The sequence below is a fragment of the Salmo salar genome, chromosome 17 (genome assembly GCF_965601325.2).
Source record: "Salmo salar chromosome 17, fSalSal1, whole genome shotgun sequence".
NCBI classification, from domain to species: Eukaryota; Metazoa; Chordata; class Actinopteri; order Salmoniformes; family Salmonidae; genus Salmo; species Salmo salar.
This window is the reverse complement of record NC_138307.1, coordinates 48,472,796-48,490,471: the sequence shown is the minus strand read 5'-3', so window position 1 is coordinate 48,490,471 and position 17,676 is coordinate 48,472,796. Positions and strand designations below refer to the sequence as shown.

At 42.5% G+C, this 17,676-nt stretch overlaps 1 protein-coding gene across 1 annotated transcript; it reads left to right on the top strand.

The window, feature by feature from the left end:
* Window positions 1-606: 606 nt before the first annotated feature.
* On the top strand, window positions 607-16,399 carry lap2 (Lamina-associated polypeptide 2). The gene is made up of 6 exons (NM_001141787.1): window positions 607-863; window positions 8,198-8,315; window positions 8,690-8,839; window positions 9,069-9,172; window positions 15,010-15,113; window positions 15,321-16,399. The coding sequence occupies exons 1-6, from the start codon at window positions 633-635 to the stop codon at window positions 15,682-15,684; spliced, it is 1,071 nt and encodes a 356-aa protein (NP_001135259.1). The 5' UTR covers window positions 607-632; the 3' UTR covers window positions 15,685-16,399.
* Window positions 16,400-17,676: the final 1,277 nt, after the last annotated feature.

The window sequence follows — 17,676 nt, the reverse complement described above, 5'->3', positions numbered from 1 at the left end:
GCATACATTATTTTATTTTTTATGCACAAAAAAAGCTTTTTGTTGCAGCAAGATAAGTTATTGTATCAATTAAAGGATAGTGCATTGTGCAAATGACTTGACTCACATACGTTTAAAATGTAAGTAGAGGGAAAAGAGATCATTTCTATGCATTTCGGTAGCTCATGAACGCCTAAAATGTGCATGTACCCTCTACCAATGGCAAAGCTCGGTGTTACCTCTCTTGTCCAATAGTGTCTGGTTTCACAGGGCAGTGGTTCACACACACAGATGGTTCCATTCTCACCGCGTTTGTTCCTTCAATGTTGGCAGAGGGCCGGTGTCCTAGCAAGCTAGCAGATATTGGTATAATAGCCCAAGACCACGTACTTTAAAGGGGAGGTCTGTCTTGTGTTTAGCGCTTTCACTTCTTCATTCTACTGAGAAGAGTTTTACAAAAGAGGCGTCACAACTAGTAAGCTAACGTGCTAAAATTGTTCCAGGAAGCTTGAAGTATCACGTTTGTGTACACGCATAGTTACGCAGATTTAATCCAACAAGAGGCGCTACTTAGCCAGTTAGCCAACATAGCCTGCTAAATACTTCATTTTGTTGTTACGGAGGCGGAGTTGCTTTTTTCATAGCGAGAAAACATGCCGGAATATCTGGAGGACCCATCGGTTCTCACCAAAGATAAACTCAAGAGCGAGCTTTTGGCCAACAATGTTGCTCTCCCGACCGGAGACCAGCGAAAGGACGTTTATGTGCAGCTGTATCTGAAAAACTTGACCGTGCAGAACAAGAAGATCTCATCTACAGACGCTTTCTCCAGTGACGAGGAGTTTCCAGTCCCGGTAGTCTTCAACAAAAGTCGCTCGGGCAGGGTGAGTTAAGATTTTTCTTTCTCGCGCGGGAATATAATATTTGTAACATTGTTTCCAGTGTGAATGTTGCAAGTAAATGTATGTATGAAAGACGTTAGTGTTTTGTAGGGTGTTTTAATCTCCCTTAAAAAAAAAAACTATCGATGTGATTTGGTCTTCTAGGTAATTACATTTTCTTTTTAAATGCATGCAATTTATATTTCCCATCTTTTCAATTAAAGCGAGTTCCATCTCGTTTTAAATCTAAAAACAAACACATGTTGGCTGTATTGTATTACAAATCAGCTGAAAGTTTCCCGCTTAAAATATCTGCCAGTGTCACTGCTGAATGCTTATGGAAACCATTCTCGCCACTCAGTTGTGCGTAAATATCCATACTATTTGAAAATGTCGAGATATGTAAGTAAACATGGCCATACTAGTGTCGAATTTGACTTTTGTAAATCAAGGTTTCGAGATACTATGTCTTGATACTACCTCGAAATTGAGACAGTAGAACAGTGCCTTCAGAAAGGTCTACACATGTTGAATTCGGCGCAGGTGGCAGTCTGATTTGATTACAGCTGTGAGTTTTTCTGGTTAAGTCTCCAAGAGCTTTGAACTCCAACATGCAGGGCTAGTGAAATAAAATAATGAAAATGGTAATAAAAACAATAGAAATAGCACTATATACATAACTGTGGCAGTGATGAAGCAATAAATAAATGTCCGCTGGGGTGGAGGCAGAGTAGACTCAGGTTGTAGGGTGGGGTGACCATAGGGGGAGCAGCAGCATGATCATTAAGTGAAGTAAAAAACTAAAAGTAATATACATATTAATTAACAACTGCAACAATTATTCATGTCATTGGGCTGGGGAGTAGCAGGAGAAAGAATGTCCACAGGGGGAGTAGCAATGGGGGATAATGTCGGGGGTAGCTGACTAGTGGTTGGTATTCAGCAGTCTGAGGGTAGGCACTATTGGCCCATCTCTGTTTTTGCCATGATGCAGTCACTGCGTCTGAGTGATTGAAGCAGCGAGAACAGGGCATGGCTTGTTGGCCTTCCTGCAACACCTGGTGTTGCAGGTGTCCTGTAGAGCAGGCAGTGTGTGTTCTGCTGCACGTATCACCCTCTGAATAGCCTTGCGGTCAGCGGCGGTGGAGTTCCCGTACCAGACTGTGATGCAGCCCGACAGTATGCTTTCGATGGTGCTCCTGTAGAACACTGTGAGGGCCCCCGGGGACAGGCCAAATTTCTTCAGCATCCTGAGGTTTAAGAGTCGCTGTTGTGCCGCCTTCACTACAGTGTCTGTGTGGTAAGACCATTTCAGCTTCTCTGAGATGTGTACGCCGAGACATTTGAAGTTATTTTACCATCTCCACTGAGGCCCCGTTGATGAGTATGTGAGCGTGTCCAGTCTGGTTCCTCCTGAAGTCCACAATCAGCTCCTTTGTTTTGCTAACATTGAGGGACAGGTTGTTTACCTGGCGCCACCCCATCCCAGTGCCTACCACCTCCCTGTAGGCTGTCTTGTCGTTGTTGGTGATCAGGCCTTCTACTGACGTGTCTTGATGATGGAGTTGGAACTGTGAGGCCACGCAGTGGGGGAATACAAGAGAGAGGACTGAGGATGCACCCTTTTGGGGCCTCAGTGTCGAGGAGGTAATGTTGCTTACATTCGTCACTTGGGGGGTGGCCCGACAGGAAGTCCAGGACCCAGTTGCATAGGGAGGAGTTCAGACCCAGGGCTGTGTAATGAGATTATAGGGCACAGACCACGGGAAGCTAGAAGTTAAATAAAATTCAATTTCAACTTACTGTTGCCGGTGGGCAGGACGGTTGCTCATTATGAAGGGTGGAATTTGAGACTAAAGACAACAGACCCACGTTTGTAAAGTCTGTTTTAATAATACGTTATTTTAGAAATGTCTTATTTTCCCCGTCATAATGACCAACCATCCTGCCCACTGGCACAGTAAGTTGAAATTGAATTTTATTTAACTTCCTGCGGACTGATTTTGTGCAACCCAATATAATAGGAAGCAACGAGGGTGTATGAAAATACACACGCTTTGCTAAAAGCAGCTAGTGTCATAAGTGGTGGAATCCATAGAAGGGATGGACCTGGACCTGAGACGTTTTATGTTAGGGGAAAAGCCTTGGTATGCAGAGAAGAGGAAAGGAACTTGAAGGAGTTTTGAGTGTGCTGGAAATGGCATTAAGGTATGGGTAATGGGATTGAAGGAAATCAAGGCTCCTGGTGTGGAGGATGGGGCTGTTTTCCTATGGGGTTTTGGTCTCTTTATTGAGGAAATACTTTCCCTGGAAGAGGAATGCGTGCACGGACTATCCCTGAACAGATGTGCGGTTAACTGTGTGTGCGACAAGTGGGGCTGTGTAGGCTAGTACTTTCATTAGATTTAAATGCTATCGTAGCAGTGCTCTTCCTGATGTTTTCACATAGTCACCTGACTCCCAGTCATGTCTGTCTGTGTGATTTTTTTTTTTTTTATAGCTTACCATGAAGCATTTGAGGCAAACATCCACTGGCACACTCAGAACATTAAACACACATTTTCACTCATAACAGCTATCAAAATAAACCCTTTGAGATAAAAAATAAAATAAAAATGGAATACTGTTTTTCTCTCCTATGGTTTAGTTCAACTGAGGTTGAATGGTTTGTCAATGGGAGTTGAGGAGGTTTTCGATGCAGCGGTCATCATGAGGACCACAGATATGAAAACTATCATGTCTGCCATAACCATCCATAAAGGTGGTTAACCATATGCTCATCATAATTCATAACCTAGCAATTTGTTATAGTTTACCCCAAAAGCCACATAAAATAGTCCGTTTCAATATTGCATCACCAAGCTGATTTCTGTGAGTAGAAACATCCACTTAGTCAGAAAGAGCATTTTGGAAATCTAGGCGATCATGCGACTGAACTATATTAATCCATATCGTTCTGCAATACATTGATGCAATCTGTATTCCATGTAATTTAAACCTCTAGTCTACAAACCACCTGCAAGTAACCTAACGCAAAACTTAAAGCACAGGGATGGTCTGGGCCTTGGGGCTAGCCATGAGCTCAGTGCCTTGATTTCACTTTTAAACTGTGTGGTCAGAGAGCGGAAGAAAAGTGAGGGAACAAACGGGTAGTCTTCAACTGTTTTCTTATTTTTCCCCCTCCTTATTTCTTCCTTGGAATGCTGTGATTATGGAATGTGCTCTGCTGGGCTGAGATCCAGCTCCAACTTTACTGAGGCCCACAGTAAGGAGTCTAATAGAGGCTAGTGGGAGACTGATAGCTGCTAAATCCCCCTGTGTCTGTTTGAGATTCTTTCCCCCTCTCTCCTTACTACTCCCACCCCATCAAATGTTCCATGGATAAGAGAACCATGGCAGAGTTCCAATGGAATGTGGCAAGAACTATAGAAATAGTTAGAACTTCCTAATTCCTGTCACTTTTTTTGCTTGTTTGCTTCAAACAAAAAGATCCTAGACTGAAGAGCAAACAGAGTAGCTGCGTGGCCAGGGTCTCTGGACTTCCTGATAGCTAAAAATCCTTACCTTATGCACATTTGCAACTTTATGCACAAGGCACAACAGGCTACTCTGGCAAATTTCAATGATGTGCGGTGTTGCATGATTACTGAGAAGCTAAATAATAGTTGTATGTTATTTTATGGTTAAAACACAGATTGTCTGCGTCCTGCTTATGTTTGCTTCTGCAATATCACTGCTTCTTAACCTTTGTGCAAATAGCCTACAGATGTGTCTGTGTTACTGTCCCGCGTTCACTAGTGTTGGAAACTGAGGGCCCAGAATATTTTATACAATGTTTCAAGCTTCAGGACAGAAGTTAGTTGATGTTTCAAGTATGTTGCAGACAGGCCATGTGTAGCCAATGTGATTTTTATTATCAGGATATTTTTTTTTACCTGCAGGCTGTAATGTTTTTATTTGTTGGCTTTATGTAGGCTATTTGTTTATAATTAGCAATGGCAATAGAAGTTTCTTTTTACATTTGTACAATTTTAGATTTGGATAGAATTTTAGTTAACCACATGACAATCATTTTGAAGACGTTATTATAAATTAAATGAATCTGTTTCACAAATATTTGCATATGAAAACCATAACTGGCACGCAAATTGGTAGAAATGGTAAGATATATTGGCATTCCACATGAAAGGTTGCCGACTCCTCGTGTAGTCTATTACCAGCAACTTCAGGAGAGTAATGGCAGAATCTGCGAAAGCCAGCAGGAAGAGAATAGTTGGGTCAGGTTATCTAGAACTCTGCCACCCTCTTGAGGCATTTGTCCTATCTCATCCAACCGTGAGCTTAAAGCATCAGACAAGCTCAATGCGTGGAGTTGATTTTCTTGAAACACTGTATAGAAAAATACACGTTTAAAAATGTTGACCGAACAATTGGTTTAAAGAGCACTTTCGGTCAACCAAGATTTTGTTTTTGTCAGGGACAACCCTTACAAATGTTTGTGTACGTACACAGTATATATGAAATATTTGTTCAAATAGAGACAGGGCTTTTATTCTAGCTGTTAAGAAATATGAATCAGAGTAACACATGCACAGAAAGTGATAGTTGTTTAGCTCTGCCGTAGAGGCGTCCTGGGGGCGGGGCGGTTCGATACGGTTGCACAGCCTAGGCCAAGGGGGAAAATAGCCTTTGGTTGTGAACAACTACAATCATCCACCTCTGTGGAGGAAGAATCACTAAAAACTAATACTAGGTGACTGCCGGTAGCACGCTATACCTTGTCTGACGACTCAAACTGAATTCTTCCACTGCTCTATCATTCGCTGTATACTTCAGTCTGAGACTGCCATCATTGAAGTTGTTTGTGATGACATCAAAATGAGTTGTTATACAAAACAAAGTCATCAGCGATCGGATCAAATCCAATGGCACATTTTCAAACCGCCGCTTTACCCATGTGTGTTCTGGGTCTGGCCCAACCCATCAGTTTCTGGGACTAAACAGAATGGCTAGAATGTTTTTCCATTCTAGAAAAATACTTGTCAGCAGAGTGGATACATTCTCTGCAGCCTGGTTGAAGGGGATTGAACCTGAGCCCTATACTACGAATCAGGTTTGAGGAGTTAACTTTGGTCAACTGGTTCCATGAAAGTGGCTCACCTTTTTAGCCAGGTACATTTCTACACCAACAAATTCTTATGAAACTAATCTGCTCCAGGGCAGGCTAACTCAGTATATCCTGAATGAAATGTCTGAGCCACGAGGTTGAGGACCAATGAAATCCGATACCCTTCCTCTAGCAAAGTTTGTCATCATCCCCTTCATTTGAGGAAGAGGACTAATTAAATATTTTATGAATTATACTGAACAGAAATATTAACGCAACATGCTCAAATTTCAAAGGTTTTACTGAGTTACAGTTCATATAAGGAAATCAGTCAATTGAAATAAATCATTAGGCCCTAAATTTATGGATTTCACATGAGTGTGCAGGGGTACAGCCATGGGTGGGCCTTGCAGGGCATAGGCCCACCCACTTGTCAGCCAGGCCCAGCCAATCAGAATTAGTTTTCCCCCACCAAAGGACTTTAGTACAGAGATACTCCTCAGCAACCCCCCACCCCCCCTCAGACAATCCCGCAGGGGAAGAAGCCGCATGTGGAGGTCCTAAGCTGGCGTGGTTAAATGTGGTCTGCGGTTGTGAGGCCTGTTGGACGTACTGCCAAATTCTCTAAAACGACAGCTTATGGTGGAGAAATGAACATTCAATGCTCTGGCAACAGCTCTGGTGGACATTCCTGCAGTCAGCATGCCAATTGCACGCCCCCTCAACTTGAGACATCTGTGGCATTATGCAGTTTTGTCACACAGCACATTTTAAAGTGGTCTTTTATTGTCCCCAGCACAAGGTGCACCTGTAATGATCATGCTGTTTAATCAGCTTCTAATCTTGGCAAATGAGACATGCTCACTAACAGGGATGTAAACAAATTTGTGCACAAAATGGAAGGTTTTGTTGCGTATGGAACATTCTGGCTTTTTTTTTCTGCTCATGAAACATGGGACCAACACTTTACATGTTGCGTTGTATATTTTTGTTCAGTATAAAAAATTGTGTAAAAGAGACTTTTTATACAATAAAAGTCTATCACATTACACATTCAGTAATGACAGTATTTTCTTTCCAAACTGTTTTTTGCGCTATTATATTCTGACTTTTGCGAAAGGCAAACTGCCAGCCGCAACCAACCATAGACATATTTTCCATAGATGACTGTTAAACTCATGGATACACTAGCAATGGCTGCCAGTCTTGAATGGGAATGCCCACAACGCAACAAGCTGTTCCGTAGATAGAAGGAAAAAGGTGCTTGTGCATTGATAAGCACACCAAAGAAGGCATTAACATGCTTCGTAGTATACCGCTCTGTTTGATCTTTGGTTGTTTGTTTACCACCTTTAATGGTTGAGTAGTTCAACCAGTGTGTAGCATGTACGACACAATGTGGAGAGTATTGTTGTTTTATCTCTGTGAACATCTAGAGGAGGAAATCCCTTTGTCCTCGGGGCAAGGCGGACACACTACATGCCCTCAGAACAGCCTCAATTCATCGGGGAATGGAGTACAAGGTGTCAAGAGCATTCCACAGGTGACATCAATAAGGGATCAAATATTTCACCTGGATTCACCTGGTCAGTCTGTCATGGAAAGAGCAGGTGTACTTAATGTTTTGTACACTCAGTGTATATGATGCATGTCTTGCGTTAGGCAAACATTAATATCTTACTGATGATTCATCTGAGCTGAGACTTGTTTCTTTACGTGCAATGTTGATCAGTCATGATGGTTTGGGTCAGGAGAGGGTGTTAAACTAGCTCTGCTGATAACTAGTGTGCGATTAGAAACCTTTTTAAGGCGTTTAACATCTGTGGTGTTGCTTGCTGAAGCAGCCCATGGAGCTGGGTAAAGAACACACTAATCTAAAGATCAGTCAACTCTCTCTCACACATTCACACACTGCAGAGTTACGGAGAGGTTATTTGGACATTTCAATATGTGGATTTCAAATGTTAAACCCTGTAATGTTCAGTAGCACAAAATGGATTTCTTTGCTTTGCTTCTTTGGATTTCTGTTTTGGTGGGCTCCAGCAAAAATTGAATCCAACCTTTTTATTTGAAGTGCATTAAAAATAACTCAAAGAAATATAATTACTAGAATGGCCGTTCCAATTCAAGTCATCCTTCTGTGATGGGTGGTAAGGCTAATTATGTGACCTATAGATCTCAACACTTTTCATGTTGCATCAATCTGACCTCTGTGGTCCTTCTTTCACAGAAAGCCACAAGGAAAACAGACAAGCCTCGGCCTGAGGACCTGGATGTGACTGAGCTGACCAGTGAGGGCCTGAAGGACGAGCTGCTCAAGTATGGAGTCAACGCAGGACCCATCGTGGGTGAGTCAGTCAGTCTGCTAGTACATTAGCCAGGGGCATTGTTTTTAGAAAACATTGGGTTCATTCTGTGTTATCGAGTCTATAATTATGTATTTAATTGTGATGGGCTCTTGTATCCCGACCATGTAAATAAAACTACTACTTTGATCCAGACATAGAGTGCCTTCTATATTTCTACAGAAGGGAATTAAGAGTTGTATTGCATTTATTTTAATAATGGCCATTATTGTTGCAGTCTTCATTTGTTTATTAATAAAGTTGTGTTGAATTCATTTGAATAATGTGATCTTTTGGCAGCCTCCACCCATAGACCGTATGAGAAGAGGGAATTCATAAAGTTCCATTGAATTTATTTGAATGTCTTGTCATGGCAGCCTCAACCCGTAAGCTGTATGAGAGAAGGCTCCAGAAGCTGTTGGACCATGGTCCTCCTGAGGCCGTTGCTCTACCGGTGGTCATCACTCAGGTAGACAGCAACCACAACGGCAACTCTGACTCATACCACTACAGCGACAAGGAGGAAGGTAAGAAACGTAACACTTAATCATCCTCTTAGACCAGGCTATTACAGATTCAAATCAGATTCATCTCGGCAGTTGACACATTACATTACAAATTATTTTCAGACATGCCTACTTTCAAACCAAATTGGCCCTCTGGGATAATACAATACATGCGATTTGATTTGTTGGTTAATAGACTGACTGACAGAGCATGACATTGATGGAAATTGTGTGGTGTGTATGTGTTTAGAGATGACGACAGTCCCAGAGCCAGTCCCCGTGGTGGAGAGACCTGTCAGAAGCAGAGGGGAGACCCCAGTCACCACCAGGACCCGCAGCAACCAGCACAACCGAGTGAGTCCCTGTTTCTATTTTATTGTCTTTATTTAATCAGTGGACAAAAGCACATCCTCACCCTAGGCCAACCTCATGGCTTTTTATTCCTTCAAAGCTCGCCATACAGAATGTGTTGAAATAGGTCCCGTGTAGCTCAGTTGGTAGAGCATGGTGTTTGCAACGCCAGGGTTGTGGGTTCGATTCCCACGGGGGACCAGTACGGGGGGGAAAATGTATGCATTCACTACTGTAAGTCGCTCTGGATAAGAGCATCTGCTAAATGACTAAAATGTAAATATGAGTTAAATAGCATGCATATCTCAAGTTGTGATTAGTAGTCAGAGGCTCTAGGGTTGATTTTAAACCTGTCTCAAATATTAATTGAGAAAGAGGAAGTGTGTCCTTTGAGACTCCTATAGGGGTGGGAATTATGTGTGTGTGTGTGTGTGTGTGTGGAAAACAAAGCACCAAATGTCTGTTGAAGGCCCTCGGTGTGTCTGTCTGCTGGGAGATTCTGGACCGGTCAACTGACTTGGATTAGCTTGTTTTCTCTTTGCCACTGGGTGCCTCTAGTCCACTATTTTCTGTCTCTTTGACTCTCTCTCTCCCTCTTTCATTCTTTCCTTGCAAGAACATACTTATTATTTTCCCAACTCCTATGCAAAACCTGTCGTTTGAGTGATTTTTAATATTTTTAAGCCCTTTTACTTTTCTCCTCCTTTTTTCCTGATACTTTGGGAGGTGTTGGTGCCATCTGGTGTCGAAATCCTGAACCTACCAGATGGTAACCTACTCAACTGAAGCTGCCTGTCTCATGTGGATATCATATCCACATTAAAGGAAGAGTTTCACATTTTGGAAATTAAGCCCTGTATCTACTACCCCAAGTTAGCAGTTCCCGTGTATTTTCAGTCATGAGCTAACTGGTTAGTTTTGTCTTGCACCTTTTAACTTCTTACATACTGGACATATAGACATCAGAATGGTATCCCAGAGTTCATCTGAGTCTGGGGAAGTCGATGGGCTTCATTGGAAAAATATCAAACTATCCCTTTAAAGCATGTTTGTGGACTGCCCACTTTACTCACTGAAGTTGTGGACTTGGCTTTGTAAGGTGTGTTTGAGAAGAGGTGGAAGGTCGGGTGTTCTGAGAAGTGTGTGTTTAGATCTATGCTCCGGAGGAGGATGATGATCTTGAGGAAGAGCATCCTGTGTTGATATAAAGAGACCATCGAGGAGATCCTCTCATAGAGTTGACCAGGTGGTCCCTGCAAGCGATTATTCTGTAATGTACACTGAGCCTATCAATCTCACTAGGTTTGTGGTGCGATGGAGAAGTGTTTAGCTTGATAATCACCTTTTTTGTGGATAGTGTTAGTCATGTTATATATATTTAAGGTTTATTTGGAATTGTACACATCTCCAGCTAAAAGCTGCGTAGAAGTAAGTTAATGAGATGTAGTATACAATTAGTTAAGCAGTCTCACAAAGTAAGGCTTAGACTAATGTTTTTATTCACTGGGTTCTCTACATCCACTATTTAATATATGTTTGGGAAGCTACTCTTGTGTGGGTGGGTGTGTCCTACCTTTCACCACATCACCTGCTGCCACTGTCTTCCTCAGCCATAGTGAACAATGAACACTGCACAGGTGGCAGGTTTCACCTTAAGCCTAGCTGCCTGATTGCCTCCATTATTAGGCCGCCTCCTCATCCTCCTGCTCCATCTGAGCTATCAGATCCCAGAGAGGCAAGGACCAAGGCACCTCTGCTTCTAGTGAGTTTGATGTCCTGAGTAAACTTCCCTGATCCATTTGTCAGTCTTCCCTCTATTTAACTTCCTTTCGCCTCTCTCTCCCCCTCTGTCATGTTCTAGGAAGTCCCTAAGGAACCTAAGCCGATATTTGCAGACCAGCCAAGCTCTAAGCCCTCTCCCTTACTGCAGGGCCTAGCCCATGCCCAGTCCATTAGGACTATCCATAACAGCCAGGGCTGAGTCTCCCTCACCCAGACTGACTGAGGTACCTAGGTTCCCAGCTCAGGCGCTGGGGTTCTCTGTGGTTACTTGTCACTCACTGTCGCTATGACTTGTTGTTGTGATCATGGCACGGATTGATATTGGAAGTTGTTTAATGGGTGTACATAGGTAATGATCACATAGTTACAGTGGTGTCTCTTAGTTATAGTAAGATAAGTGGGACTGTGCCATTATATATTTTTCTTATTGCTGAACCTTAATGTTGAAGAGTCACCCACCCACCTGGCATTTTGGCTATTTAGTCTAGTACTCTAAAGTCTCTACTGTGTCTTACCCTCAGTCTGTCCCTGACCGAGCCTTCCCCCTGAATGTGAATGCTGCTGCGCTCTGGGTCCCCAAAGCCAAACCCAGCGGCCCCCCAGTCAAGACCCCCAGCCACAGTGTCCCTGAGGGCCACAGAGATCTGGAGGGCCCTCACTCCCTGGCAGACCAGTAGGAAGGTGCCTTCCTTGCCCCCTCATTTATTCACTTACTGGGAGATAAACAGCCTTTTGGTCAATCATTGGGAACTAAAAATGATTTGCCACGTTAGAACAATGTATTGTCAGGCTACATTTTAACTTGTACATTTGTGCGTGGGTATACTTTCTTAACTTTGTTGGTTTTGATGTGCTTCTCACCTGTGTGACTTAACATCTTATGTCTCCATCATTAACGTTATCATAGTCGAGAGAGCCTGCTTCTTCAGAATCTTAAGATGGAATGGGTGTGGCATTAGATTGAGTTCATTAGTCACATGTACAGGGATGCATATATAACTGCAGGGTACAGTGAAGATCTTATACTCTTGGCTCTAACAGTGCAGGTAAAAATACATTAAAAAAGAAGTGAACGAGAAAATATGAATAATAATGTAAACACATTTACAACTGTAGCAATCATGAATAATCGTTGGGTGGTGGGGGCAGGGGAAGAGTCAGTTGGCGAATGTCCATAGGGGTGCAGCAGGGGGGAGTGAGAAGTGAGTGGAACTGTAATAAAACCTATTATTTATTTATTTACGCTGTGACAATGATAAATGTCCATTGGGGGGTGGGTGGGGGCAGGGTAAATGTTTGTTGGGGAGGTGAAAGAAGCGGGGAGAACAGGCCATGGCTTGGGTTTTATTTTGGCCATCCTGTGACACCTGGTGTTGTAGGTGTTCTGGAGGGCAGGCAGATGGAGGAAGTAGGGTGTCCAATCAAAAACGCATCTTTTGACTAATTAGTAAATGTATGTTAATTGTGTAGATACTCTAAGAAAACCAATAGTCCAAACTCATGTCTCTGTCATAATCTGTTTAAAAGTTATTGTCGTTTTTACCGTTGTAGGATGGCCCAAATTAGGATGACTAAATCAATGTAGGCCAGAGACAAAAAGTGTTAAAAACCAGGAAAATAGCATTGCTTCAGCTAGGCTGGTTACTGTGCGAGAATTGAGGCTAAACTGACAGGTTCACCGTTGAACTCATCTTTCTTCTGAATCCAGAGAACATAAAACAATAGAGTTAAGATGGATATCGATTTTGAGACATGACAGAATATTTCTCACACAAACAAGTGTTTTCAATGCCTTTTTACATTTAATTTAGCTTGGTTCATACTAATTTAGCGACTCAGAAACGTCTTTGCAGACGTGTTAGATGATATGTTTGAGAAAGACCCCACTGAACGATTCAGAACATGAAGAATCATATTTGTCTTGGTAAAATGTATTTTATAAAATAAGGAAGTGAAAGTTCATCACTAAACTGTGTTTTCACCCACTCAGAATGGGTTGACACCCTAGAGGAAGCCAAATGAGGTGTGGCAAGAGGTAGCGGAAACCAAAAGGAAGAGAGGAAGTAGAGGGGGGCTGGTGGTAGAGGAACTATGGAAGGTATGCTCACCACTCTCTTCTATAGTTCTAGCTAGTCTCTAGTCTCCGTATTAAACAGGATGAGCGACATGTCCATGTTTGGTTCCAATGGGCATACCTTTGACGCCAGCCTGATTTGGTTAACTGAACATGGTTTGATGATTTGATCTACTTCGAACTGAGTTTGGATGGGTTCGGGAACAATGCCTACCTTGTGTAAACGGTGAGTGCAGCACAAGGCAAAACATCTCGACTGTTTCAATTCAGTGGACAAGTTTGACCTCTGGTATAAGGAGAACGTCCTGGAAGATTTTTCTGCCACCAAGACCAAAGACCTTTTCATCCACTTAAAAAAATGGATTTTCGTGACTTTGTTTCTTGTAATGTTTGTATCTGTCTTGTGTGTGTTTATCTAATTCGAAGGCCACAACTGTTCTTTCCTCTCGTGAAAAAATAAATCCATTCTCTTCTATTCTAGCTGTGCTGTGAGGAGGATGGTGGTCTTCCTCTCACTCTGACTGCTAAAGCTCCCAGTCATGAGCCAACCTCCCTACTCAATACTGCTAGAGGTTTGGGACATCTCTCTCACCTGCTGTAGTACTTGGGACATCACTCTGTATTGGGTGTTTTGTCTGATTTCGATCTGTTCACAATTTCATCAGTGCTCTGATCACTGGCTATTCGTTTTGGTCTCTCTTGCCGTCAGTCTCTCCTGGGTCTGTATGTATATCAACCAGCCTCTTCTATAACTGACATTTCTATTCTGTATCTGTGGTCATCTCAGGAACCTGCACCAAGTGTCCACGCTCCAGTAGGACAGAGCATTAGACCCCTGAAACAATGGCCCCTGGTGGGTATATGATCTTAATCACAATGTCCTCTTAGGATGCTCACTGGATTTGAAATGTACCTGTCTAAGACATGGCCCAACTCTACGAGTATAGGAGACTGATCCAGTGTGTTACTTACCCTCTCCATATTAAAGGGGGTACCGCAGGAAGTCCGCCCGCTCCTAGTAGCCAAGCCTTCCTCACTACCTCATTTGTCTGGAAGTGACCCCTTTGCCTCCTTCATCTCCATCTCAAGTCCTGAAGGAACAACTGGAATCCCTATCATCTCTCTCTGCCAAGTTTGACACGCTGTCCAATCGCTTTACTCTGGTATACAGTCTTTGCCCAATAGTTGTTCTCAAATAGAGTTCTGTTTTTCTCACAGCGGTTTGTTGTGGTGGCACCCGGAAATGGGAACTTTAAGGTGAATTTAATTGAGTGAATGTGGTCTCACGTTTTTTCTTCACACATGTTGTAATTGTAAACAAATGGGTGACAATTATGAATGGGGCTACTGTAATGTGTGTGTGTGTGTGGCACACAGCTGTCTGTACTAGTACAGCTGCTTAAATGCCAGCTGAAGTGAGGGGAGTGAAAGACTCTAAACCATTACCCCCGACCTCGACTCGCTCTCACTAACACGCACACGTGTATACACGCAGACGCCAACACCTCTCTGACCAGCAGGACCAGAGCATGAGTCTAAAGATGACCTCCAACCTAAGTGGAGACAGCAGAAAAGCACCCCCTTCCTCTCCTCGGTCACCCCAGTGAGGGGGCAGGGCAGTGTCTCCTCCAGTATCTCTAAGGACCCATGGGTACGAAAGTAATTAATTGCTATTCCTTATGTATGTATCACCCAGGGTCTGGGCTGGTTCGTTTCTCAAGACGGGGTAATTGTGTTTGTGGTCAAATGGGTTTGTCACAAGCCTTGGGTTTATGGTTGCGCGGTCACATGGGAAGAGGACTGCAACACATGGCCACCTAGTGGTTCTAAGGTGTACACAGACCCTCTCTGGCCTTTTCCAAAAATAATACCATATGTGGCATTGACTTTGTAACACGCAAATGGAACAATGTCTCATCCTCACCTTAATCGCTCCATGTCAGCTTCAACGTCTAAAGAAAGTGTACTAAAATGTGTGTTGCAGGTGGAGAAGATAGCAGCTGGTGAGCAGACACCCAGCAGGGCGGATGAGAAGGATATCCTGAAGGAGATGTTCCCCTACGAGACCAACACTCCAACAGGAATCAAGTAAGACACATGCACGTTATTCTATCAACATAAACAACTTCAATAAAACATCGCTATATCTGGCAGACTGCCACCCACAGTCTTGTCATTCCTGTAAAGCGGTGTCCTGTAACTAATTTTAAGAGCTTGATAGTAATACTTGCCTGATGGCAACTCGTGTGAAATGTCACCATGAAACTCAACATTCTTCCTTTCCTGTCCCTCTAGCGCCACCTGTCGAAGGCCCATCCGAGGTGCAGCCGGTAGGCCCCTAAAGTCTGGTGATCTGTGGACAGATGAGAACCTCCTGCGTTCCGCCTCTAACTCTTCTTACACGGAGAGCCGCACCGCCACCATCCACAGAGTCACCACTCTGCCCCCCTCTACCAGGCTGGTAACGTCAGTGGCGCCCCCTGCTGGCAAGGCTGTAGCACCACCCCGTGGCCTGCCTGTCTGGCTGAAGCTGCTGCTCCTCAGTGTTGTAGCTGGCTTCGTATTCTTCGTCTACCAGACCATGGAGACCAACGCTATGGCCCCCTTTGGAGGGTCCTCACATTCCACGCAGACCAGTGGCAGTGAGGTCCGCAAGTGAAGGCAGCATAATGTTACTGCCACCATTTGCATTGTCATCGTCCCTCGCTTCCTTGGCATTCTTGTATTTTTTTTCCCTTCCCCTGTTTCTGTCACTTATAATTGGTTAAATGGTCAGGTACGGTAGCCTAGTCTTTGTCAACACCTCCTGGAGACGACAATGTCCAATATGACATTGAACCTTGAAGATGACCACCGCTTCTCATTCTGAAATGACAATACCGTCTTCTGTTTGTCTGTCCTTTCCCCATCTGAGCCTGAGAGAGAGCCAGTTGCACCACTCATCTCCAGATAACGTACATACACCGAAACAGTGGCTTCCAAATCATGTGAACTTGCTTTATATGGTCTATTTTTGCTTTATGTCTCTGCATGGTGTAGTTGTATGATTGCATTTCCGTGAGTCTGAGAGAGAATTGCCTGTGTGCTTGTCTGTTTCACGCGGTTTGCTTTTGTAATGCTGTCGCTGTAATCTAATGCAGTTATTAGCAAAAACAGTCAGGAAAAGACTGAAGGAATTTCAACATTGTAATAATTGTTTTCTTGATCGAACCATCTATACAGCGTACGTGTGAGACGGGGGATTCTTAAAACTCATGCACACATATAGCTCTTATATGCCCCCGCCCCGTTTTTTTTATATTTTTTTTATTGAAATTGTCTGTGTAGCCAAATTAATAATGTATGTATTCATAATAATAAATAATAGTAATAAATAATGGAATATCTTCTCAATAAAACTGTTATTGTAATATGTAAGGATACATATTACAACAAAGCACCATTCCAAAAAAAGGGGCAGTACAGCAAAGAGTAACAACAGATATTATTAACAAATCAACGGAGTTCACAGCATGACGATTTTTGTTGGAAAACAGAGGAAGTGCTCGGTCATGTAGAAACAATCAGTGAAAGCATTACCAAGTTCCTCTCAATACCACAAGGAGGATGCAAGTGAAGTTTAGTCTAGTACTGTAGGTTGGTTATCTTTACTTAATGTATTGAGTTTCTATACCAATCCTGGGGTCAATTTGACTAATGGTTTATGTTAAGATTAAATATTTTCAGCATTAGTGTAAATATTTGTCTAAATGATTTGTCTGTTGGTACATGCTTCAATACACTCTCCGTTGTAATACTTTGACTGGGCAAGTGGCAGGACTTATGGTTTCTAATTTTCCAAAATAAAATCTAAGGGATGTATACATAAGGTTTACATACCAAATTTCATTGCCCAATGTCCATCGGTTCAGTTCTTCTAGCCCTGGTGTGATATGATGCCATCTAGTGCTGTAGCGTGGCTGACAACGAATGTAGCAACTAATCATTCTCAAAGCCAAAATCTGGAGTGAATCTCATGCATGGTTCATGAGGAAAAGATTGCAGATTTTGAGCATTAGCTTTACATAGTTTTCTTTTTTTTTGTTGATAATACCAAATTCAATTCATCTCATTTTTGTTGATAATACCAAATTCAATTCATCTCATTTTTGTTGATAATACCAAATTCAATTCATCTCATTTTTGTTGATAATACCAAATTCAATTCATCTCATTTTTGTTGATAATACCAAATTCAATTCATCTCATTTTAGGGACTGATTTGTCAATACCTGAGCCACCTTTTGACCAATCCCTTAGCTTTTCTCAAACTAAGTTAAGACGTTCCATGAGCTTACATTCCAAGTTTGGTGTCATTTGGTCCTGTGGTTCATGAGAAGATGCATAGGAGCAAGAATCTTTTGCATATTAATGTATCTGCTGGTATAGTGTGGACATCTTTGAATGCATCAATGTTATTTTCTCAAACTCTAGGGACTATTGTGGTGAGTCCAAAGACCACATTTGGAGTGAATCTGACTTTGTCCATGAGAAGGAAGATTTTGTATGATTATTTTAAGCATTAGTGTTAAATAGTCAAAAAAGTTCATTATTAATAGCTTCCTTTTTTTTAAGATATCAATGCCAAACGTAACATGGTTCATCATGGTAA